This window comes from Pseudorasbora parva, chromosome 7 (assembly GCF_024679245.1).
Source record: "Pseudorasbora parva isolate DD20220531a chromosome 7, ASM2467924v1, whole genome shotgun sequence".
NCBI classification, from domain to species: Eukaryota; Metazoa; Chordata; class Actinopteri; order Cypriniformes; family Gobionidae; genus Pseudorasbora; species Pseudorasbora parva.
In genome coordinates, this window is record NC_090178.1 from 49939968 (window position 1) to 49966705 (window position 26738).

Genomic DNA, 26738 nt, shown 5'->3' on the forward strand with positions numbered 1-26738 from the left:
AGAGAGAGAGAGAGAGAGAGAGAGAGAGAGAGAGAGAGAGAGAGTGGTGATTCAATCGCTCTGTTTGTGAACTTAGGTCTCAAAGAAAGTTTTCAAATGACTTCGTATGTTTTTTAAGACAGAATATGAATTGTACCTCACCTTCAGCATTATAATTATTTTACCTGCGCCAGAAAGAGAATGAGACTGTGCCGCTGCATGTCATGCCCTCGCTCTCACTCACTTTGTGTCGTCAGTATTAGATCGGTTTATGAGATCGGCCTTTTCAGAGACCGCCGATCAATCATCCCAAACCGATTATCGGCCGATTGAGATCAGTTGCCGATCGTTCGGAGCAACCCTAAGGCCGGGGACACACTGCAAGCGTGTCGTGAGCGTCTCGGCTACGTGGCGTGTCCGTTTTTATTTCGGCTCCCATGTTAACCGGTTAGCGCTTGCATACTGCCTGCGTCAGCCGCGCGGAAAACGCGTGCATGCTTCAAATAGAAGAGACGCCTATTCTTCACGCGACACGCGAGTGTGTTGGAAGCGTTTCTAGGCAAAACAGCATAGGAAAAGATGTTTATATGCCATTTTGACAAGAATACATATTAATACATGACATTTTCATGTTTGAAAGTCTTTAGGTTAACATAAATGCAGATATAGGCCTACTTGTAATAATAAAAAACAACATAATTATCGATTTTGAAATATTAAACCTGTCAATACAGAACGAAATGTTCTGTAGCCTATTTTGCCGTCAATACCATAGATATGTATGGTCAATAGGCTACTGCCGACGTTGTCTTTGCTGTATCAATAGGCAATATATTTATATTTAACATGAAGTATAGGGCTTCCCAGCAGCAGCAGCGCCGCGTCAGACACGCTTGTGTGCAAAGACAGAGAAAACGCCAGGCAGCCGCCCCGCGACTGACACAACAGAAACGCCACGCTTGCAGTGTGTCTCCGGCCTAATTTTTACTGGTCTAGTAAACTGTCCGAATTTTTTGATTTTTTGACTAGAAAGAAGACAAAAATACTAAGTAATAAATGCATTTTTTTTGTGTGTAATCAGTGTCTGAGATTATCGATGTCATACTTTGTATGATGTTGTTTTGACACTGGTAGCAACATATCTGGGTAGCAACATATCTCATTTGTTAATCGGCGGTTTAAACCACACTAGTCAGGTGTAATGCTGTGAACAATTGAATGAGATATTGAGTGGATTAACAGCCGGTAGTCACGGCATAGTCTTTCCTTTGGCCTTGAGCGAGCAGGCAAGGTGTCGAATGCTGGACAGGATCCAGTTTTCAAACACACACACACATGACTTGCATGTGGTCAGTGACACAGGGTATCATCCTGTAAGATCTGGACCTGTGGTGACAAACAGAGGCCTGGCGAACAATAGGAGTCAATCTTGGTGCTGTGAAAAGGAAACTGGTGACACAACGGCTCAGGTAGTCCAGCTGACACCCAAACCCTCGGCTCTCGGGAAGAGAAGGTGTCTCAGGATGCCATGGCCTCGATCGGGTTACCAGAAAAACTGACTCACCGGAGAAGAGAGAGTGTGAGAAGTGACAGCTACTACGATGCATTTTTAAACTGCAGCATTAATTATTGAGCTCCGCATTATCCGAAAGGCTCCTGATGCCGATGAGAAGTGTGATACTCTGTGTGCCGACACTTTCTTTTCAACTCCCCTGACACCTAACCTGGCAGAGCAGCACATGAACCACACAACAGACATCATTAGCCTTTCACCGGAGAAAAGAGGCGCTCTCAGGTCTCAGCCCACGATCACACGTCAGAATAGTACAGCCATAATCAGAGCCTGGGCTTCATGGTCAAAAAGTCAAAGTGGATTTGAAATATTCCAAGTGACTTCTCACACTCTCTCAATGAGACGTAGAAATGAACAGGAGAATTGGAGGTTAGTTCTAGTGATCGACCGATATTGATTTTTTATAACCGATACTGATTGTTTGCATGTTTATGTGCCGATAACCGATATATAGAACCGATATTTATTTCTGTTTTTTACAATTAGAGCAACAGCACTGAACTGAGCTGTTTAAACACTGTAATGTTTGCAGTTTCACTCACTTACATACAGAACAAAAAGACATTTACATCAATAGTCTGAAAAAATGAGCATTTTTAAATACAGTGTTACTTTCTAACATTAATGCCGTTTCACCTTTTCATTTATAAATACAGCCATATTAACAACAGGCAAAGTACATTTATAAAGTCTAATGTTTTCAAATGGAGAACATTACTAAATGAGAGTCGAGTCTATCAACTCCGCATAACTGAGCATAAATATAAGCCTTCATTTTAAACTACAGTTTGAACACCGTGTGTTTAATAGACTAAAGAGTGAATAATCTCTGGAATATGCAAACATTGTAATAGCTATGATGTATTCGCGGGTTTGTTTATTTTTCTTACAGTCAATCTCCTCTAGTACGGTATCAAAATTAATGTTTGTGTCAGTCTATGAAATGCTGATGACAGCGCTGTTTTCATCCCTGCGTTTAACTTACATGTCTCGCGGAGATAGGCATAATTCATTTTCACAGAGCTGTAATTAATTAGATGCTTATTATAAAACATTGAATTGTTATATAATGTTAAATGTTATATAGCAGACGTTAATAGTTTTAAACGAGTCAGTCTTTTTAACATGCGGTGACCGGCTGAACGTGAATGAGAATAAACAGAAAGAGAAATAAGTTTGGCGCTTTTATTTCCAACATGCTCTCATTCATGGCTGTTTTATTTCATTCATGTGAAGTTACGTCTTTATTGTGACATGACGGATTGATTACCTGACCGACTCCGTCAGTAAGTTCGTCTCTACTTAGTGCCAAGTTTAAACTACATATCATCATCTCATAACATCTTATCTGTCCATTAATGTGATGTTAAACAAAGTATATTAATTAAGGGATGCAGGTTATTTTACCTTTGAACACTGTTGACTCATCTTCCCTCAGACGCAGTCCTTTAATGGCGCGATTGTATGCAATTCTCAAAAAGTCCACAACTTGACGCCATTTATCAGGAAATCCGATATTACAAAGCCGATACCCGATTATGGGAAAATGCTAGCCTAGAAATCTAGACGCACCCTAGCGGCAGCAAATTTAATCTGACCGCAAGTGTCGTCTAGCAACTCTCAATACCCTTCTGAGCTGTATTCGCCTAACTCTTGTCGGGCCAATCACATCGTGTATAGAGTCGGTGGGCGGGGCCATAATGACGACGGCCGAGTTGCGCTTGTGTGCTTCTAGTAAACACAGAAACTGGCGAACGGCGGTCTGTCGAATCAGCTTTGACCGCGACTCTGGAAGACTTGAGTTAAGCTTTTCTCTGAGAAAAGAACAAAGAGCGGCACTGAAGTCATTCTTAAGAAGGGAAGATGTGTTCAGAGTTTAGCCGACCGGATACGGCGAATGTTTAATCTGTCAGCTCCGCTTCACCTTCGTTGCTCTGGCTGGTGTAGCGCTATCCTATCGCGTGCAGAGGGAGTTTGACAGACAGCCGTTTATCCGCCCCTCAGATTGAGCCGTCAATGGGGAGTTTCCAGACCAAACCTCTTGATGTGGGTCCGGCTTGTCAGGCTAGGAAAATGCTTAAATATTGGGAATCTGATATATCGGTCAATCACTAGTTAGTTCAACCAAAAATGAAATGTATGTCAATAACTCTATAGACGATCATACAGGAAAGAATACAGTATTGTTTTCGTTAACTGTATATGATCATTCATATTAAGAAAGTAAAAAATTAAATGACATTCATTACGAGATGATTGGTTTAAACATTTCAAAAATGCACCTGCAAACATTTTTTACTTTCTAGTCGTGTATTTCATCATTGTGGATTTCTTAAAGCTGCAGTCCGTAACTTTTTTGGGCTAAAATTTATCCAAAATAATTTTTTGAGCAAGTACATAACCAGCCAGTGTTCAAAACGACCTGCTTACCGTAGCTCGATTTACAGCAGTAAGCTTGTAATGATATTTTTAATTCCAGTGGTACTGGTGGATTTCCCCGGGAAACTCAAGCATATGTTTGCGTCATTACGTCACATCTGAACACATAAAGAAGGAGTCCCGGTTAGCAGGCTATCGCATGTGAGGATGTTGGAAGTGGAGATAGCCTTTTCTCACAGCACTTGATATAATTAAACTTATCAATTTGATGGCGGATCCAAAAAGGTTCAAACGACAATCACCAGTGACAACTGGAGATTCATCCGCTGTAAAATGCAAAAGTCCTTGGACTTCGGAGTGACAAAAAGAGACTTCACCCGGGCGATGCGAAAACAAGGATAGTTAAAGGTGGCATGAGCTCCGTGTTTTTTCTGCTGAACAGGTCAGACATTTCACTGGTTGAATTAGACTATGTAACAGTAGCACACCTGTTCGCTTAATTCAGTTTTCTTTGTTGTGCCGTTCTCGTTTTGCGATGTGCATTATGGTAACATCAGTTATTTTGTGCTCTATATGAGAGGGAGCTTCACCTCTACTCCACATTAATGTGTTGGTATATGACGATTAGAAATTAGACTGCACAGAAATGGAAACGGTACTACAGCCCTAATACACACTAAATGTAGTCACTCAATCCTGATAACATTAACAGTTTGAAAAAGTATAATTTGCAGTTTGACGTGATATGATAAACGATCGTTAGATTAATCATCGCGATGTATTGCAATGCTTTTTTCTCCTTAGTTGGTCAGAACAAAAGTGGATGTTAGCTACTTACTTGTTCAGATGACATTCTTATGTCGGTCAAAATAAATTCAAACAGTAAGTCTGTGATTGTGAATGACAGTCTCCACACCGGGTGACTGACAGCGCTTCTCCTGACAGCTGCACATGTGATTCCTCCGTGCTGTGCCGACCGGGGCACGTCTCATGAGCCTCTTTCTCAATGCACATCGGACTCGCAATATTCCCGGAGCATTGCCGGGTCGCCTTCTGTGTGAAAGCAGCCACGTCCCGGGATTGATTACCGAATTCGACCCGGGTCGGGGCTCTAGTAATATTGCGGGGTTCGATCCGGGACGAGCGCTGTGTGAACAAAAGCTGAAACTAATGCCGCAGCGTGTGCGTAGTTATCGTGCGACTCCTAGAGCTTGTTTCTTCAATAACACAACCCTGCAGTGCCAGAAGAGCTCGTCGGTGTTTTAAACGCAGAGAGTGTTCGGATACAAAAGAAACTAAAATTAAACAAGCAGAAATGTGCTCAAACTGGACACAAGTCGAGACCACGGAGCTCCTTACTATCCGCGCTGAAGCGGAGATCGCTCGCCGTTATACGTCACATCAGGATGTCACGCGTCAACTCGACCCGGGACCGTTACGGGTTGTGTGTGAAAGCGCACATATTACGGTATTTCGCTGGAAGTGTGAATGGACCAAATCTAGCGGCCCAGGAACAAATATCCGTGTATATGCCGGAATCGCAGTGTGAAAGGGGCTATGTAGAGTTGATAATTTCGCCAATAACTGCAATTGCAGTTTTCGAACAGAGATGGCGACAAAGAGGAAAAACTACGGACTGCAGCTTTAAAAATATGTAAAAATCTCGCCTCGTCTCGTCACAACCCTATGTAATGGTAATTCGATTTTTAAAAATAAATATGCTGGCCAAGTCAGTCGCTTTTTTTTCTCTAATTTATAAAATATTAAATCTTTCTAAGTTCTGTCTTATTCAGATACTTTGACTGCTTTTGGTGTACATTCAGTTTCGTATCGAAGTCATAATCTAATAGTTTGCGCACACTAATGCGGCTGACTAGGAAGCAATGAGCAATAATCTATTATTATTATTATTATTATTAAATACCTGATATATCCTGAAGGGAATATAGCGGAAGCCGCCCTCTTCAGTGGGATACTCCATAAGTTTCCGATTCATGGCCCAGAACTGGTCGAATTTATCTGATAAAAGAAACAAAAATCACTTTAATCAGAGACAGTGGCTCGCTTTAGCACTGTACAAACCCCTGTGAGTGTCTTCACAGTCTCAGTCACCATTGAGTCTCACTGTGTGGGATGAAGACACAATAAAAGTGGATAGCGACTGAGACTGTTAGTGCCTCACATCTCTTTTGTGATCAAAGACTTTCAGGTTTGGAACAAAATGAGAATTTTTATTTCTGGCTTTTGTGTGTGTGAGAGTGTGTGTGTGTGTGTGTGTGTGTGTGTGTGTGTGTGTGTGTGTGTGTGTGTGTGTGTGTGTGTGTGTGTGTGTGTGTGTGTGTGTGTGTGTGTGTGTGTGTAACACAGCGTTGAAATGTTGCTGCCCAGAAAAAGTGTGTAGAGCTCGAGGAAATTATGCACGAGGCAAGAGCTGGCGTATTTTTCCCGAGTTTAATAAGAGACTTATACATTGACACTCGTCCGCATACTTGAGGATGAGTGAGAGAAAAGGATACAATTAAACATTCAACTTAGGTCACAAATAGAAAAAGGAAAATAAAAGGGGAAAGTGAGCGGTTATCTCCTCTCTTCCACTGTTTGCTTTTCCTCACAGACCTCTATACCCATGCGCAGTTCACATTCTACCTCAAGTTACTGTAAATGCTTCTAAGTGACCATCACAGTGTGTGTGTATGTGTGTGTGTGTGTTTGTGTGTGTGTGTGTGTGTGTGTGTGTGTGTGTGTTGGGTAGGTTTAGGGGCAGTGTAAGGGGGATAATAAATGTTTTTTACGGTTTAAAAACCATTACGTCTATGGAGAGTCCCCACAAATATAGTGAACCAGACGTGTGTGTGTGTGTGTGTGTGTGTGTGTGTGTGTGTGTGTGTGTGTGTGTGTGTGTGTGTGTGTGTGTGTGGCTTGTTTTTGTGACACATGAGGACACAGATGTGTATAATGCCATGGGTATGACACAGGTATTACAGGAGAGGGTGAAATATGAGGACATTACCCATGGCCCCACTTTACAAAAGGCTTATAAATCACACAGGAGGAGTTTTTATGAGAAAGTAAATATGCAGAATGTGTGTGTGTGTGTGTGTGTGTGTGTGTGTGTGTGTGTGTGTGTGTGTGTGTGTGTGTGTGTGTGTGTGTGTGTGTGTGATGGGTAGGTTTAGGAGCAGTCTAAGGAGATAGAAAATACAGTTTGTACAGTATAAAAACCATTACGCCTATGGAATGTCCCCATATGTCACAAAAACAAACGTGTGTGTGTGTTCAGTCACACTGGCTGCATTCTCACTTGTGCAGGTGAAAAAAACATCCGCTGAGAAATTGTTTCTCTCTCTCTCTCTCTCTCTCTCTCTCTCTCTCTCACACACACACACACACAGCTGTCATCTGCACTGATGAGAGAGTGTGTGTTATCATCAAGCATCTATGCTTCTGAAACTCACACCTCTGAGTTTATCTGCAGAGCTTCACATTTCACCTTTAAATCAACTACTGAACCCCTGCAGAAGAACGGCTGGAACACACACACACACACACACACACACACACACACACACACACACAGAACAGCGCATGATTGAGAAGATTCTTACACACTCTTTACAGCTAAAGGCTGGAACACTACATGACACTAGAACAGTGTTATATATGCTGTTGCTTGTGAACTGACATTATCCCAAATGTTTCCAAGAATGTAAAATCATCAGTGATTTTAACCAGGATACGGACCGTGTGTGTGTGTGTGTGTGTGTGTGTGTGTCGCCGATCAGTGACATCATCCCCTCTGGTGTTATTGTGTAGTAACCATGGCAACACTATCGCCGCTTTAATATCTGATGTGTTTTATTAGACACTGTTGGATCACTGATGACAGAAACTAATGATTGTCTCTCATAGAAATACACCCCATTGACACGCATTATACGAGCAACGGTTGAGTTAAAAATCTTCATTTGTGTTCTCCTGAAGAAACAAACACACCCATGATGCCCTCCAGATAAACATCACAGGCTCATTTATGGCTGAAATATTGCTTTAAAGCTCAAATCTGTGGATTATTTCTTAAGAGAGCGGCTATTTAAACATTTGATCTGGCGTTTTAGGAGTTGTGAGATCTAGTCGATCAGCGGCTTTGAAACCAAATGAAACCAAATTTTTCTTTGGTTTCATTTGTTATGATACCGGAGGTCTTTTATTTTGACATCCGGTTGAGAGTCGAGGATGTGAATGAATTGAGTGTTCAATCCTCAAATAAAGATTCAAACATTTGTGAATCAGTGAATTGATTCATGATTCGGATCGCGAGTCAAACTGCTGAAATCATAGATATCCATAATTAGGACTAGATATCTTACGGCGGAGTCACCATCGGCATCACCGGCGGCCATCTTGTCACAGGCAGGCTTTCTGTCGGGCTCTGTGGAACCTGATGTAAGATGAGTGATCAGTACGAACATAAATACTCTTATCTCGCTGAAATCTTGACGGATTTACAAATGGTTTGGTTTCTTACAAACGTTATTAACATAAACGATGCTTTAACATGTTGAAATTGCAGCTTTTCATTTCGATAAAGGACTTAATTGTGCAGCTTGTGTATTACGGCTAACTTACATACACTTTATATCAAGGGGGCTGAGACCACAATCGAGCTGATCAAAGCTGTTCAGTTTTATTGACACCAATAACGATATTATGACAACCAATCTTTTGTCTAGTTAAAATAAACTTAGTTTGCATGTTTTTTTTGTTTGTTTATTTTTTTTTTAAATACAAATTATTTTATTATATTCTTATTAAAAAAGCATATATATATATATTTAGATCTAGCTCTGGGAAAAAAATTCAGCCTATATATAATTTCTCATGTTGCCATTTGGTACACAGTTTTAGTAGCCTATATATTGATTTAACATAAATACCTTGTGTGTGTGTGTGTGTGTGTGTGTGTGTGTGTGTGTGTGTGTGTGTGTGTGTGTGTGTGTGTGTGTGTGTGTGTGTGTGTGTGTGTGTGTGTATATTCATTGCACCCATCTGTTCTGTTCAATGTTACTTTCATATTAAAGTCCATGGTTATATTTATTCATAAGTATGTAGTGTCATAACTACATCTCCGACATTTATAACAAACGAAACAGTTTGGAAATCAGTTGAAAATTGAGCAAGTTATGGTTATTTAAAAGTACATGCACCATTAAAACACACTGTTACGAGTGAGCGAGCTGCCTGTGACAAGATGGCCGCAAGTTGCGGACGGCGACCTCCATTGACCAACAGCGCACACGAGACATCTAGCCTTTATTATGGATATCTATGGCTGAAATCACGTGACATTCGCGATCCGAATCATGAATCAATTCACTGATTCACAAATGTTTGAATCTTTATTTGAGGATTGAACACAAACGCGGAAGAGAAGCCAATGCTGAATAAAGTCGTAGTTTTTGTTATTTTTGGACCCAAATGTATTTTGGATGCTTCAAGAGACTCTAATTAACCCACTGATGTCTCATATGGACTACTGTGATGATGTTTTTATTCCCTTTCTGGACATGGACAGTATAGTGTGCATACACTTGCATACGCTCTCGGACTAAATATAAAATATCTTAAACTGTGTGTGAAGATGAACGGAGGTCTTACGGGTGTGGAGCGACATTAGGGAGAGGAGTTAATGACAGAAGTTTCATTTTTGGCTGAACTAACCCTTTAACATTCTTGAATTAAGTCGGATGTTTTTGTGTGTGTTCAGGTTTGTCCCCAATGACCATTTAGGGTTAAATGACTCTATTCTGATTCAGCCTTTTTGAGGACTTTTACACTTTGATTAACAGCCTAACACCTTTCATATCATATCAAATCTTCGGATTCACACATCCACCATGTTTGTAGTTTTTAAAGAGTTTTCATCAGTATTTGTAGTTCTAATAGAATCCTCATCTAATGCACAATGGTGTGTGTGTAATATTAGCCGGTAGAGTGTGTAGATCTTGTCATTTTGACCTACTATGTCTTGGGACACACTAATTTTGAACATTATTTAAGTGAGTTAGCATTAGAAGTCTTTTTTTCGTTGCAATCTGACTAACTACACGGGTCACAAATACGGGTAGAAGTTGTGTCGTGTGTTCGGGGTGTGTGCATCTGAAGAGATGTTACCGTTCTGCAGACCCATCCACAGTTGTTTGTGGTCTTTTTTCTGCATGTCGTTGATGACTTGGCTCTTGTGTTTGAGCGCGTCGGCCTCTTTAATGCACGACATGAAGTGTGCTTCGATCACGGAGTTCGACAGGCAGTGAAGCAGGTCCTGTTCTGGGAAGCTCTACAACACACACAGCACATTAGGGTTAGTTCAGCCAAAAATGTAAATTGTGTGATTAATTCCTCCTGTGGTTGGACAGTAGAGGATGGATACCCGACCCGAGCCCGACGGGTCGGTTCGGGCCGGGTTCGGACAGATATTTGGAAATGACGTTCGGGTTCGGGTCGGGCTGGGTCAGGTCAGCGCGATACGGCATTGAACCTTTTAAATTTAAAACTGCTTATTATGCAAGTAGCCAATGGGCCTGTTTAACTTGATGCAATGGTTTTATTTGTGATTCAAATAAATGTAAAATATTACCCTAACATCCGTCTTCCTGCATGCGGAAATTTGTTTATGTCTCAGTGACAACAACGCGCAACACTTGTGCATATCGCCCGCGGCATCCCTGTCATTCCAGTGAGCGCAACTTCAGCGCTGCTGGCGGCAGGACAGCCTTGAAGCCATCCACAGTTGATGCAATCCTTTTTCTGCATAACCTCGATTAGCCTAAACTTTGATGGATAGATTATGTAAATAGATCCCATGTTGCAGTTTAGGAACCATACAGTTTGAGAAAATTGGTAAGATGACTTTCATTTCAATAAGCATTTCATTTGTGTTACGTTAATGTTTTGTTCTGTTAGCTTGGGCCATTTTTAGCAGACCTGGCTATTTGATTGGGCTCTGTGTAACGTTTGATGCCCTGTGCGCGTGCTGATGCGCTCGTCTGTAAACATTTCAGAATGCCTTCCTACAGTTGCTTAATAAAAGCGGGCTTTCCACACAAACAAACGTACGTGTCATTAGTATATGAGGAAAAAAATAGATTTTAATGCCTGTTCGGCTTGGGTCGGGTTCGGTTACTGCTCTGTCGGACGCAGGCCGGGCTCGGATAGAAACATGCGGCCCGATCCTGACTCTATTGGACACCCGTAAGACCTCCGCTCATCTTCACACACAGATGAAGATATTAGTGTTGAAATCCGATGGCTCAGAAAGGCCTTCATTGACACCAATGTCATTTCCTCTCTCAAGACCCATAAAGGCACTAAAGACGTCGTTACAAAGCCCATCTCACTACAGCGGCTCTACAATCATTGATGAAGAGGCCAGAATAGAGTTAGTGCGGGAAAACACTAAATAACGACTTATATAGTGATGGGCCGATTTCAGAACAAAGCTTCGAACCGTTATGAGTCAGTGAATCGATTTATGATTCGGATCGCTAAAGTGATTTCAGCAGTTTGACTCGTGATCTGAAACATGAATCGATTCACTGACTCATAACGGTTCGAAGCTTTGTTTTGAAATCGGCCATCACTATATAAGTCGTTATTTAGTGTTTTTGCGCACTAACTCTATTCTGGCCTCTTCATCAATGATTGTAGAGCCGCTGTAGTGAGATGGGCTTTGTAACGACGTCTTTAGTGCCTTTATGGGTCTTGAGAGAGGAAATGACATTGGTGTCAATGAAGGCCTTTCTGAGCCATCGGATTTCAACACTAATATCTTCATCTGTGTGTGAAGATGAGCGGAGGTCTGACGGCTGGCCAACCACAGGAGGAATTAATGACGGAGTTAAAATTTTTGGGTGAACTAACACTTTAAAGGGATAGTTGACCCAAAACTGAGCCTATGATGTTTATCTGCTGACCATCCAACATGTAGGTTTGTTTGATTCTTCAGGAGAACACAAATTAAGATTTTTAACTCAACCGTTGCTGTGTGTCAGTCATATAATGATCTGAATGGGAAACAATCCTATAAGAGCAAAAAAAAACATGCTTAGACAACATGCACAAAGAGCCCTGCGGCTCATGACGACACACTGATATCTTAAGACACGAAACGATCAGTTTGTGTGAGAAATCCAGCCTTAGTTATATACGTTTTTACCTCAAATACAACGCTATATCCAACAGGCCAGTGCGTGTATATCGACCTTACCAGAAGTGAAGTGCATTCCAGGCTTTGGATATAGTGTTATATTTGAGGAGGTAAAAACGTATATAAATACGGCTCAATTTCTCACACACACCGACATGTTGGATGCCCTGGGGGTCAGCAGATAAACATCACAGGCTCATTTATGAGTGAACTATTCCTTTAACACATGGAGGAGGAGTGAGGAAGAAAACAAACCTTAAAGTGCACCGAGACGTTCCAGGGCAGAGCGCTGTTTGAAGCATGGAGGTCAAACAACACGCCGATGGGATAGTGCCTTAAAACAGTGGAAAAGAGCTCTCAGTGCTCAAGCAAACAGATCTGGTTGTTTCCTGCCACCTTGTGGTTTAACACTAGTACAGCATTTCCTTAGAACATACAGCAGATAACAGATATGAAGCTGCCAGGCTTTAAAGGGTTAGTTCACCCAGAAATGAAACTTCTGTCATTAACTCCTCTCCCTAATGTCGCTCCACACCCGTAAGACCTCCGCTCATCTTCACACACAGTTTAAGATATTTTATATTTAGTCCGAGAGCGTATGCAAGTGTATGCACACTATACTGTCCATGTCCAGAAAGGGAATAAAAACATCATCACAGTAGTCCATATGAGACATCAGTGGGTTAATTAGAGTCTCTTGAAGCATCCAAAATACATTTGGGTCCAAAAATAACAAAAACTACGACTTTATTCAGCATTGGCTTCTCTTCCGCGTTTGTGTTCAATCCTCAAATAAAGATTCAAACGGTTATGAATCAGTGCAATATTGAAGAAAAATGCGATATGCAATAGCTTGTTAAATAATGCGATATTCGATATGTGATACGATATTGCAATTAGTGTGTAAAATCTATTTAAATTATATTTAAAAAATTATTTATAAACTGAGAAAGAAACCATTTGTGTTTCACATTCTTTCTGGGAAAAGAAAGCATCGCTACAACTTCTGAAAGTGACAAGCTGTTTTAGCAAACATTTGTGTCACAAATCGTTCATGTTTCGGTGTGTGTGTGTTTGTCAGACAGCGCGAGACTGCAAGTTGTTTTTCGCAAAATATTGTGTTTAATAACTCTTTTTAACATCAAGCAAGTCCCATAAGTAACAGTCGTGTCCAGTCTATTCTCTGCTGTGCATCGACCTAAAACAGACACTCTTCACAATGTTGTAGTAGCCTATTAAAACCATTCAGATATTGCATCCTGTTGCGGTATGCATATCACGATATTGACATTTGCTATAATTTCGATATATTGCACAGCCCTACAGCGAATCGATCAATGATTCGGATCGCTAATGTCACGTGATTTCAGCAGTTTGACACGCGATCCGAATAATGAATCAATTTGCTGATTCATAACCGTTCGAATCTTTATTTGAGGATTGAACACAAACGCGGAAGAGAAGCCAATGCTGAATAAAGTCGTAGTTTTTGTTATTTTTGGACCCAAATGTATTTTGGATGCTTCAAGAGACTCTAATTAACCCACTGATGTCTCATATGGACTACTGTGATGATGTTTTTATTCCCTTTCTGGACATGGACAGTATAGTGTGCATACACTTGCATACGCTCTCGGACTAAATATAAAATATCTTAAACTGTGTGTGAAGATGAACGGAGGTCTTACGGGTGTGGAGCGACATTAGGGGGACGAGTTAATGACAGAAGCTTCATTTCTGGCTGAACTAACCCTTTAAGAGTATGATCCAAGTACAGGTGCAGGAAGTGAATTTTAGGAAGGAAACAAAATCTCATGCATCCTGTAAACAGCCAAAACCAGTCTGGGGAGTCCAGACATTTGAAGTCCGCTCTGAAATCCACACATTATTGTTTGCCGACATGCCTTTAGAAAGTGTGGTAATCCAGAGTCATTGTTACATAAAGTTACTACAGTAATAACAGTAAATTATGCATAATTACTAATCCCAAACACTGCAAAAAAAAAGCTCCTTCCTCAGTATTTTTGTCTTGTTTCGAGTCCAAACATCTAAAAACTCTTAAAACAAGAAGTATTTACTAGACAAGCTAAAGTAATTGTCTTCTTTTGGGGGGGAAAAATAGAGTTTTATCTTAAAATAAGATAAATAATCTGCCAATGGGGTGAGAAAAATAATCTTAACTCAAACAGAAAACAAGATTATTTTTCTCACCCCACTGGCAGATTATTTATCTTATTTTAAGCAAAAACTCTCTTCATTTAGAGTTATTTTTCTCCAAAACAAGACAATAATTCGTACTTGTCTAGTAAATGTTTCTTAATGTAAGAATCTTTAGATATTTTGACTAGAAACAAGAAAAAAATACTGAGTAAGAAAAGCCTTTTTTGCAGTGTAAAAGTACATCGGACCCACTTTATCCTTAAAGGTGCACTATGTAACTTTTCGTCCACTGGAGGGCGCCTATTCTAAACGGCTCGCGAGTACCGGGACTTTTATTATGACGGGACGGGACACAGTCGCCGGGCGCTCGCGCTTCCGCTTTTTCCAGTCAGGTAAAGCAGCTATTTTTATCATATCAGATACATTTAAGGGGCCAAGGGCTTCGGCCATCCGTCTGCTCTCTTCCCTGAACTGAAATGAAGTAGTGGGCTGTACTTTCCACACGACTGACATCAGGTTCAAGAACGCCAGCAAGCCGTGTGAGTTATTTGAGTATTGCAGGTTGGCTGGTGGTTATGTTGCCCGCATACCGCCTCCCATGGCCGAGACTGGTATTACGACACCTGTCGGGCCGGGGCTAGTAATGCTACTGCTAATTAAGGTTGATATCTCTGCAGCACTATAACTTGACATTTTTTAATGACATCATCGCCCTTATTTCCTCTCATTCTGTTGATGTCAATTTTTACACAGGGCACCTTTAACTACTATGTACTAACATTTTAATTAATCATTTGATACGATGCACTAATTGTGTACATGTTTTTACATTGTACTTATATATTTTTTTAAATACCTGCACTTTTTTTTTTTCTGAAAACTGAAATAAAAAAAATAAAAAAATCAACTTTTTTTTTAAATGCCAGAATTACTAAAACTTTGAACTAAAATTAAAATGAAAGCTGACCCTGATTAAATTCAAAATATTAACAGAAACTATACAGTTCCTAAGGGATATTACAATAACACTATATGGCTAAATCTGTTACCACGTGTTTTATATATACAGTCAATGCAGAAATAGTTTGTTTTCCGACTTGGGCGCACAGGTGCACCATGGGAAAAGAGCAAGCATCAAGCCCTGATATATAGTTCTAGTTCTTGGTGTAAACAGGGCCTTTATGTCACACTAGCCATTTTAGGTTACACAGTATTTGAAGATGTCATTGTTACAGTGTAATAACACATTTAAGTACTGAGTGATATTAATGAACTACATGTACTGGCCCCACTTTATATCAAATGGCCGTACCTACTATGTACTTACGTAAAAAAATAAGTACAATGTACTTATTGTGTTCATATTGTATTGCAAAACACTTTTGCTGATATTGATGTGGGAAAGGGGTAGAGTTAGGTGAGGTGTGTGTGTGAGTTAAAGGGCAGGGTTATGGGTAAGGAAAGTGTCAAAAGTGTAATTACAAATGTAACTACAGAAATGAATTGCATGCAGGTATTTTTTTTATGTAAGTCCAATGTAAAAACATGTATGTACACAAAAAGTCCATTGTATCAAATGATTAATTTAACCCTTGTGCGTCCTTATGGACATTTTTGTTCTGTTTTTTGTTGTTGATAACTTTGCCTGTGGAAATGCTAACTGCATAACATTTACCACAGGTGTGTATTTTTATTTGATTTTTAATATTTAACCACCATTTCCTTTAAAAAAATACTAGGTACACAAAATACTCACACTCAGCGCCTTTTGGACAAAAATGTCCACATTGAAACCCATTAAAACTGCTATTTTTAATCGTGTTGCTATTTAACTATAAAATAATGCAATCTTTGTTAATAGGCATTTATTCTGTTGACAAGGCTTCAAAATGTTAATTTTTACAATTTTTTTACCAGATGGTGCTATTTTTTTTAGGTTTGGTGTATAAAGCAAATACTCCCTTTATTCCTGTTTTTTGTTTATGCATATTATAAAACCAATTTCATAAATTATGCAGCTATAACTGTGGGTGTGTTGGTATGGATGTCAGAGTGTGGTGTGTATGTATGTAATAAAAACAATTGTGTGTAGTAGTGCTTTCCTTACTGTGCTTCCTGTAGCTCAACCAGTAGAGCGTGGCGTTAGCATTGCTAATTCGATTTCCAGGGAGAGCAAGAACTGACAATAATGTAAAATGTGTACCTTGAAAGCAATGTAAGTCGCTTTGGATAAAAGCGTCTGCCAAATGCATAAATGTAAATGTGTGCATGTGTGTGCTTGTAATATAGGAGAGAGAAAAACTCAACTGCTAATCCCAAATCCAGCCGCGGTGCACCAGAGGAGTTCTGCTGGCATCTAATGGGGAAAAGTTGCCACTGCGCACAGACAAAATCTTACTGAGAGCTCATTTTTTTGAGATATCAACCTCAAATTTGAAACACAGCTTTTTTAGATTTATGTACAATCTATATATATTAATCTTGAGAGCACAGACTTCAGTTTGGTCTAATTTTAAAGATTATAGTTGAAGTCAAAAAAGTTTAAAAAGTGAAACCAAAAAAAAAAAGATATAGAAGTTTTGAGTTTATGAAAATTATTTATGAATGATATTTTATAAAACACAATATATAAGTGCAGGGGTGTAGTCCAAAGTGGCCGTTCGCTGTAGGCTTACAGGTATTATTTATGCTCTAACAGCAACATTACACACTAACTAAAGTTTGAAAGATGGAATCGCAAAGAACGGGACCTTTAAGACATCAGTGTGTCGTCACGAGCAGCTGGGCTCTTTGTGCATGTTGTCTAAGCATGCTTTTTATTACTCTCATAGAATTGTTACCCATTCACATCATTATTAGGGATGGGCAACAGTGGTCGAGTACTCGAACGTGACAGCGACGATCGATCATGAAAACGATGATCGCCCTGACTTTAAAATAATATATTTGTATATTTCTCGGGTTGGTTATTGCGGCATTTTGGACGGTAACTGAGGTTTGATTGGTTAGCATTAGACAGCACGCCTTCCAGACCGCCAAATAAAGAGAAACTAAAGCGTGCAGTGATGCCTGAAGCTCTGAGAATGATCATGAAATACAGAGCTAGATGTGCGGCAGCCAATCTATCACATACACAGCATTACAATGAGAACATGATTGTCATATAATGGTGTATTCTCTGTGCTTTAGTTCTCTGTGTATCGCTGTTAAAGGAAATCCACAACGAGAGTCAGAGCACGGTCGAGTTCATCTGCGCATCCGCGTCCTTTTCCACAGATGCAAGTTGTAAGATTACTTGCTTAATACTTGATTATATGTTGTCTATATCTAAATAATCTCATATAGGACGGCGTTTGGTTGAGTTTAATATCCAGCGAGCAAAGCGCTGCCATTATTTCAGCTGGTGTTCATTCTCTTCAGCTTCAGCTTAAATGCAAACAGCACGACATTATCGACTCTGGGTTATTTAAGATGGTCATATTATTTTTAGATAGGCTATTTCTTTTTCAAAATCATTGACGATATTAATAATGCAGCAGTGTTACTCGTTTTTTTTAACAGTCGATCTGTTTTAATGTTTCTCATGGATTTGTAAACGTGCAGTGATGCTGTTCTCACTTTGATCATGAAAAATAAAATTACGTGCAGCGCCAATCTGTCATGTAGGCTACATAGAATTATAATAAGAACACGATTAAAGTGCTGTAAATGATCTGTGGTTTCGTTGCCCGTGTATTAGCGTTGAAGAGCGCATTCAAAATGAGTTTCGTTTTCAAGCCTGTTGGCCAAGTTCACGAGCGCATTTGCGTCCTTTTGGGCAGATGTAAATTGTAATAGGCATATATCTGATTAATCTCATATAGGATGCGTTTGACTCAAGTTTATTAATTCTTATTAATATTAGTGAAGTTCTGCGGGGTGGTGTATTCACAGTTTCAGCTCAAACACAATGCCCCATATCATTGACTGGGTTATTTGAGACAGTTAGGCCTATTTAGTTTCTTTTTCTTTAAGACATTTATGCATCATAATGTAACAGTTATTTTTGTATAGTCATATGTTCATATTTGCATAGACATCTCATGTTTTTGTCAGCATACATTTTCATAACAGTCTTAAAATAGTTTTATATCTCCATGACGGAGATGCCCCGACGCCCCCCCCCCCCCCCCACAAGCCCCGCCCACGGTTAATCGATTACTCGTTTTTGAGGCCTATCGATGATCGAAATGAAAAATTGACAAAAATGCCCATCCCTAATCATTATATGACCGGCACACAGCATGGTTGAGTTAAAAATCTTCATTTGTGTTCTCCTGAAGAAACAAACACACCGACACGTTGGATGCCCTGGGGGTCAGCAGATAAACATCACAGGCTCATTTAGTGTTCCATGAGTATAACTCTACCACTAACGTGTGATGTGAATGTATGTCGCGTTGTTCAATATTTTGGGATGGAGGCAAACTATAGAATTTGTAGAAAAATAATTAATTAAATGCAAAACCGACAAAAACGCAATTCACAAGCGCATATTGAACCGTGAAAGCCGTACCGAATGGTCGATTATTATATTGAGAATTGTGGCATCCCTAGTACATAGTAGTTAAGGCCACCTAATATAAAGTGGTCCCATCTGCTCCTATAGGGTTAGTCGCATGTAATTACGCCTCATTTACTGTTATTACTGTAGACCCCAGAGGAAACGATGAATCAGAAAAGCATGAGTGTGGAGCTATTTGAGGAGTGCCAGCTCCACGTACCACTTCAGAGGCGTTCCTTCATATTCAAACCACATCTCCCCCACATCTTCAGACTTCATGACCTTTAGGAAGTGCTTCTTCACTTTATCTGTGACCAGCGTCAGGTAACTGACCCGAGGGAGGAGCAGCTGAAAGAGAAACACAGCACAGGTCAGGTGACATACGGCAGAAGGTGTGTGTGTGAGAGTGAGTGAGTGAGTGAGTGAGTGAGTGAGTGAGTGAGTGAGTGAGTGAGTGAGTGAGTGAGTGAGTTTGTGAGTGTGTGTGAGGGAATGAGTGAGTGAGTGTGCGAGTGAGTGAGTATGTGAGTGAGTGTGCGAGTGAGTGAGTGTGTGAGTGTGCGAGTGAGCGAGTGTGCGAGCGAGTGAGTGTGCGAGTGAGTGAGTGTGCGAGTGAGTGAGTGTGTGAGTGAGTGAGTGTGCGAGTGAGTGAGTGAGCGAGTGAGTGAGTGAGTGTGCGAGTAAGTGTGTGAGTGAGCGAGTGAGTGAGTGTGTGAGTGAGTGAGTGAGTGAGTGTGCGAGTAAGTGAGTGTGTGAGTGAGTGTGCGAGTGAGTCAGTGTGTGAGTGAGTGAGTGTGATAGTGAGTGAGTGAGCGAGCGTGCAAGTGAATGAGTGAGCGAGTGTGCGAGTGAGTGAGCGAGTGAGTGAGTGAGTGAGTGAGTGAGTGAGTGAGTGAGTTTGTGAGTTTGTGAGTGTGTGTGAGGGAATGAGTGAGTGAGTGTGCGAGTGAGTGAGTATGTGAGTGAGTGTGCGAGTGAGTGAGTGTGTGAGTGTGCGAGTGAGCGAGTGTGCGAGCGAGTGAGTGTGCGAGTGAGTGAGTGTGCGAGTGAGTGAGTGTGTGAGTGAGTGAGTGTGCGAGTGAGTGAGTGAGCGAGTGAGTGAGTGAGTGTGCGAGTAAGTGTGTGAGTGAGCGAGTGAGTGAGTGTGTGAGTGAGTGAGTGAGTGAGTGTGCGAGTAAGTGAGTGTGTGAGTGAGTGTGCGAGTGAGTCAGTGTGTGAGTGAGTGAGTGTGATAGTGAGTGAGTGAGCGAGCGTGCAAGTGAATGAGTGAGCGAGTGTGCGAGTGAGTGAGCGAGTGTGCGAGTAAGTGAGTGTGCGAGTGAGCGTGAGAGTGAGTGAGTGAGTGAGCGTGCGAGTGAGTGAGTGAGTGAGTGAGTGAGTGAGTGAGTGAGCGAGCGAGCGAGCGAGCGTGTCTGAGTTTGTGAGTGAGTGAGTGAGTGTGCGAGTGAGTGAGTGAGTGAGTGAGCGAGCGAGCGTGTCTGAGTTTGTGAGTGAGTGAGTGAGTGAGTGTGCGAGTGAGTGTGCGAGTGAGTGTGCGAGTGAGTGTGCGAGTGAGTGTGCGAGTGAGTGAGCGAGTGAGTGAGCGAGTGAGTGAGTGAGTGTGAGTGAGTTTGCGAGTGAGCGTGTGTGAGTGAGTGAGTGAGTGAGTGAGTGAGTGAGTGAGTGAGTGAGTGAGTGAGTGAGTGAGTGTGCGAGTGAGTGAGTGAGTGAGTGAGTGTGCGAGTGAGTGTGCGAGTGAGTGAGCGAGTGAGTGAGCGAGTGAGTGAGTGAGTGTGAGTGAGTTTGTGAGTGAGCGTGTGTGTGAGTGAGTGAGTGAGTGAGTGAGTGAGTGAGTGAGTGAGTGAGTGAGTGAGTGAGTGAGTGAGTTTGTGAGTTTGTGAGTGTGTGTGAGGGAATGAGTGAGTGAGTGTGCGAGTGAGTGAGTATGTGAGTGAGTGTGCGAGTGAGTGAGTGTGTGAGTGTGCGAGTGAGCGAGTGTGCGAGCGAGTGAGTGTGCGAGTGAGTGAGTGTGCGAGTGAGTGAGTGTGTGAGTGAGTGAGTGTGCGAGTGAGTGAGTGAGCGAGTGAGTGAGTGAGTGTGCGAGTAAGTGTGTGAGTGAGCGAGTGAGTGAGTGTGTGAGTGAGTGAGTGAGTGAGTGTGCGAGTAAGTGAGTGTGTGAGTGAGTGTGCGAGTGAGTCAGTGTGTGAGTGAGTGAGTGTGATAGTGAGTGAGTGAGCGAGCGTGCAAGTGAATGAGTGAGCGAGTGTGCGAGTGAGTGAGCGAGTGAGTGAGTGAGTGAGTGAGTGAGTGAGTGAGTTTGTGAGTTTGTGAGTGTGTGTGAGGGAATGAGTGAGTGAGTGTGCGAGTGAGTGAGTATGTGAGTGAGTGTGCGAGTGAGTGAGTGTGTGAGTGTGCGAGTGAGCGAGTGTGCGAGCGAGTGAGTGTGCGAGTGAGTGAGTGTGCGAGTGAGTGAGTGAGCGAGTGAGTGAGTGAGTGTGCGAGTGAGTGAGTGAGCGAGTGAGTGAGTGAGTGTGCGAGTAAGTGTGTGAGTGAGCGAGTGAGTGAGTGTGTGAGTGAGTGAGTGAGTGAGTGTGCGAGTAAGTGAGTGTGTGCAGGGTATATGCAGGAATCCTGAAGTTAATTTCAAGACCTTTTTAAGACTTTTTAAAGACCTTCTCAAAATATTTTAAGACCTCATCGCACTTCAAGTTCTAATCTGCAACAAACCTTTAATAAACAGTTGTAGTCGAATGTAGACGTAAAATCTCTATCGTAGGCCAAATTTGTATTGTTTATATTGCATATCTGTTTTACAACGTATGGCGACACATCACCTAACTGCGCATTTCACAAAATACATGACGTCACCCATAGACAGCGCTCGCCAGGGATGGAAATTAACTTTTTTCAAAGTCTACCACTCAATGTTTTTACCAGCCACTTTTTTGTTTTTAACAAATTAATACTACAAGCTCTACAATACTTAAGCAGTTTATTTAATCTCAAGTCTCAATGAAATACTGACATTTTAACAAAGATTTGTGGTCTTTTATGGCTTCCAGTTTTATGGTTTTTAGTCCCAAGAATGAAACTATTCGTTCTGGCATCTTTGAAGCGTGTTGACAACATACTGAGCAGAACATTGTCAGTAGGGATGCACCGAAATCAAAATTCTTGGCCAAAACAAAAAAAGAAGAAACCAAAGCCGAAAACTGAAAAATAAAATTCAAACTAGAATGTTTAACTCAACCCCACTAATGTGTACATTAAATAATAATGGACATGCCTACTGGCCTGCAGAAAGGTAGAAATTGAATAAAGTAATCAAATGTAAAATAACTGCATATTTAACTGTTTAAATGAGAGATTAATCCTTATTAAACTTACAAAAGCTATTCAATCAAGAGCATTGTTTAATGTCAAACTAAATATAAGGACATCACTCAGGCAGCAGTAAAGGCTACTGCGCCTTTAAGACCTAATTCAGGGATATGCTCGTCGAGCAAGAGCAAGCGCAAATGCTGGCAGCGGCAGGTCGCAGCGCCACTTCCGGTGGCATCGGCAGCTGCCACGGACTTCTTCTGGCAGATGCCAGAGTTTGTGGCAGCGGTCACGGACTTCTTCTGGCAGATGCCTGTATTGCCAGAATATATAATGGTTGCCACGGTCTTTCTCGGAGATTGTCGCTGTTTGTCAGCTGTTAAATGGCAATAGTAATTCGCACGAGCGCAAAACACAGTTAATTATTTGCTTGTATATCACTATATTAGCCGTTTATTGTGGCGCCACTTCCGGTGGCATCGGCAGCTGTCACGAACTCATATAGCACATAATCGTCTATGCACATAATGCCTTGTTATGAGTGACCATATTCTACATCTTAACCTATACCTGAACAGTAATTAAAAGTTTGAGGCAAAAGTCAATAGTGAGAATTAGACCCACAACTAAAGTGATACACATACACAGGCCTATATTAAAAATGTATATATATATATATATATATATATATATATATATATATATATATATATATATATATATATATATATATATATATATATATATATATATATATATATATATGTTTGGGGTCAGTAACAATTTTTTATGTTTTAAAAGAAGTATCTTCCAGTCACCAAGCCTGCATTTATTTAATTAAAAATACAAACAAAAACAGTAACATTGTGAAATATTATTCCAATTTAAAACAGCAGTTTTCTGTCAATATACAGTAAAGTGCTATCTTCAGTGTCACATGATCCTTCAGAAATCAAATAAGTCTAATCAAGTTAGTGTTTTTATGCATTTTTAATTTTGTTCCAGATTAATAACAAAAGGCAGAAAAAATACAAACAATATGTACTGTTCTTTTTAACGTTTCCAGCGGGTGTCGCTGTTGGCTCATTGATGTTTTAACTCTAGAATTATGCCATATATATAGCATAATTCTAGAGTTAAAACAGCAATAGACACTTTTATTGAAACATTTAAGTCACAATAGTATTCATAAATTAACTTTGTCCAACAGCGACACCCCCTGGAAAGAACAGTACATATTGTTTGTAATTTTTCTGCCTTTTGTTATTAATCTGGAATAAATGTAAAAATACATAAAAACACTAACTTGATTAGACTTATTTGATTTCTGAAGGATCATGTGACACTGAAGACTGAAGTAATGATGCTAAAAAATTGAGCTTTGATCACGGGAATAAATTACAATTTACTGTATATTGACATAGAAATTTTTTTAATTTGAAATATATTTCACAATGTTACTGTTTTTGTTTGTATTTTTAATTAAATAAATGCAGGCTTGGTGACTGGAAGATACTTCTTTTAAAACATAAAAAATTGTTACTGACCCCAAACATATATATATATATATATATATATATATATATATATATATATATATATATATATATATATATATATATATATATATATATATATATACATTTTTAATATAGGCCTGTGTATGTGTATCACTTTAGTTGTGGGTCTAATTCTCACTATTGACTTTTGCCTCAAACTTTTAATTACTGTTCAGGTATAGGTTAAGATGTAGAATATGGTCACTCATAACAAGGCATTATGTGCATAGACGATTATGTGCTATATGAGTTCGTGACAGCTGCCGATGCCACCGGAAGTGGCGCCACAATAAACGGCTAATATAGTGATATACAAGCAAATAATTAACTGTGTTTTGCGCTCGTGCGAATTACTATTGCCATTTAACAGCTGACAAACAGCGACAATCTCCGAGAAAGACCGTGGCAACCATTATATATTCTGGCAATACAGGCATCTGCCAGAAGAAGTCCGTGACCGCTGCCACAAACTCTGGCATCTGCCAGAAGAAGTCCGTGGCAGCTGCCGATGCCACCGGAAGTGGCGCCACAAACTCTGGCATCTGCCAGAAGAAGTCCGTGGCAGCTGCCGATGCCACCGGAAGTGGCGCTGCGACCTGCCGCTGCCAGAGGGAGCGCCAGGCCCTGCTGTGCTCGTCTTTCTCGACTGTGCACACTATACAGTTCACTTAAGGCATATTCAGACTATGTCTGCTAGGATACTCATCAAGATGGACATGTTGACATACTTCTTGTGTGAGTTTGTCCGTTTAAGCACAAGACTAGAAAGAGAACTCAATATTTGCGCGCTGTGTGACAAGCGCGCGCTCTCGGATGATGCACAGCGTCAGATCTTCTTAGGGCTGGGCGATATGGCCCAAAAAAAAAATCCCCGATTTTTTCACCAAAAATTCGATTTACGATTTAAAACGATTTTTTTCCCCTCCTACTTAAAATCAGTCTGCAGATGACAAAGAAATTGTTCAAAACAAGTTTTAACTTTATTTTGTTTAGGTAAAATTAAATATTTGCAGCTTGGTAGAAGTGCCACCTGGGGTGCAAAACTTTCAGCATGTGAATAACCCCGGACTATTCCACAGTATAAATGGGCACCATATCTTTTGCAATATACAGTATACATATCAAAGGTTTATGAATTGATATGCAGATAAAATTAACTTTTATTAACAACAGTAATGTGCAAAAAAAGTATTGGGAAAATTTAAATGTAGCCTAATGCTCTTATTAAATATAGATTAGCATTGTTCTTCAATAGTCTCACACTGAACTGATCGACAGCTTCAGTGATTATTAAAGGAGCTCTTTGCTTTACTGTAATTTAGTCACAATTTGAAGAAAAGTTTAGTTTTTCCTGAGACTGTGACTTCGTACTTTCCATACATTAGGGAGTGGAAATCGCTAATAAATCAATAAGTGCTCTTCTGCTGGTTATAGTGGTGGGCATTTCATATCTTTTTTTAAAATAAAAATGCTACAAAATGGATTACACATTTTAAAAAAATAAACTAAAAAAAACATTCGACTATTTCTTTCACAAGACCCCTTTAAACTTTTAGTTTTACAAACCATCACATTAAAAATAACATTACAATCGGATATCTAGAGCTTTGAAGTGCTGGAAATAAGTGTGAAGCTCTTGAAAACCATTGGAAAGTGCTTGAATTTCAATCTCAAAAGGTTGTACGAATCCTGAGATAAATAATGACAACAACAACATTAAATCCATGTGGTTTTACTACAGTACAATCGTGGTAAATGTTGGTGTTTTGTGACTGAAACCCCTGACCTTCGCACAGCTCTGTTTGATCTGATATCTGTGGTTTATAACAGAATTGTGCGCCGACCGCTTCCACTAGATCACAGTAGCGATGGTGTGTTGATTTAAACGCTCTCTCACAGGATAACCAGCGCTGTGTATCGTGTCTGTCACGAGATTGGCCCGTGTGTGAGCTCGCGCTGCGTTCGTGTCAGCGCAGCTTTAAATGAGTATAGCGCCTACCGCGGTTCCGTTCAGACTTCAAACACACTTTGCAGCGGGATATTGTTAATTGTTCTGTGAAAAACTGAACCAATTACGAATGACACGGTATGTTGTTAGACGCGATCCTTGTTGTTTGTGTACCTCTGTGGCAAACGCGCGCGGGGAGGGCTGAGCCATTACGGGAGCTCAGAGGGGAGCGTCGGCGGATTTGAAAGAGAAAACCGATTTTCATTCACAAAAATCGTCGTAAACTAAAAACTCGAATTAATTCATAAAATCGATTTATCGCCCAGCCCTAGATCTTCTCTCAGCGCGCGCGAGTTTCACACCGAGTCTTCACGCGAGTGATGACGGAGAAAACGACTGGTTATATGCGCACATACGGCAGCACTCGCATGCATTGAACAAAGTTTACAAAGAGGTGAAACAGCTTGGTAGGTGAAGTGAGTTTACCCGCCACAACTCAAAATCAGCCGCATTTGGCTGGTGGCGGTGCGAATGTCCTTCCCTGGCGCGCGCGCTCTGAGCAGATCTCAGACTGAGCGCCCCGTTGTTTTTTAATACTTATGGGGATGAAAAGAAATATATTCATAAATACTTTTTGGAGTCAAACTCTTTTGACAAAGCTTGAACAAAATACTTTCAAAATTTAAGACTGTATAAACAATGGTAAGACTTTTTAATACTTTATAAGGGTCTTAATTTTCCCAAAATTGATTTATCACCTTTTAAGACTTTTCAAGACCCCGCGGATACCCTGGTGTGAGTGAGTGTGCGAGTGAGTCAGTGTGTGAGTGAGTGAGTGTGATAGTGAGTGAGTGAGCGAGCGTGCAAGTGAATGAGTGAGCGAGTGTGCGAGTGAGTGAGCGAGTGTGCGAGTAAGTGAGTGTGCGAGTGAGCGTGAGAGTGAGTGAGTGAGTGAGCGTGCGAGTGAGTGAGTGAGTGAGTGAGTGAGTGAGCGAGCGAGCGAGCGAGCGAGCGTGTCTGAGTTTGTGAGTGAGTGAGTGAGTGTGCGAGTGAGTGAGTGAGTGAGCGAGCGAGCGTGTCTGAGTTTGTGAGTG

The 26738-nt window shown here is 40.7% G+C and overlaps 1 protein-coding gene across 2 annotated transcripts in view; it reads right to left on the reverse strand.

Moving 5' to 3' along the window:
- atg5 (ATG5 autophagy related 5 homolog (S. cerevisiae)) overlaps nucleotides 1–26738 on the reverse strand; it is a 63383-nt gene that overhangs the window by 28934 nt on the left and 7711 nt on the right. For both annotated transcript variants that reach the window (XM_067449396.1, XM_067449397.1), the window contains exons 3-6: nucleotides 19058–19185; nucleotides 12390–12468; nucleotides 10103–10265; nucleotides 5856–5950 (exon numbers count right to left, since the gene is read on the reverse strand). In XM_067449396.1, coding sequence (XP_067305497.1) covers nucleotides 5856–5950; nucleotides 10103–10265; nucleotides 12390–12468; nucleotides 19058–19185 — 465 coding nt within the window. The remainder of the gene's footprint in view (nucleotides 1–5855; nucleotides 5951–10102; nucleotides 10266–12389; nucleotides 12469–19057; nucleotides 19186–26738) is intronic.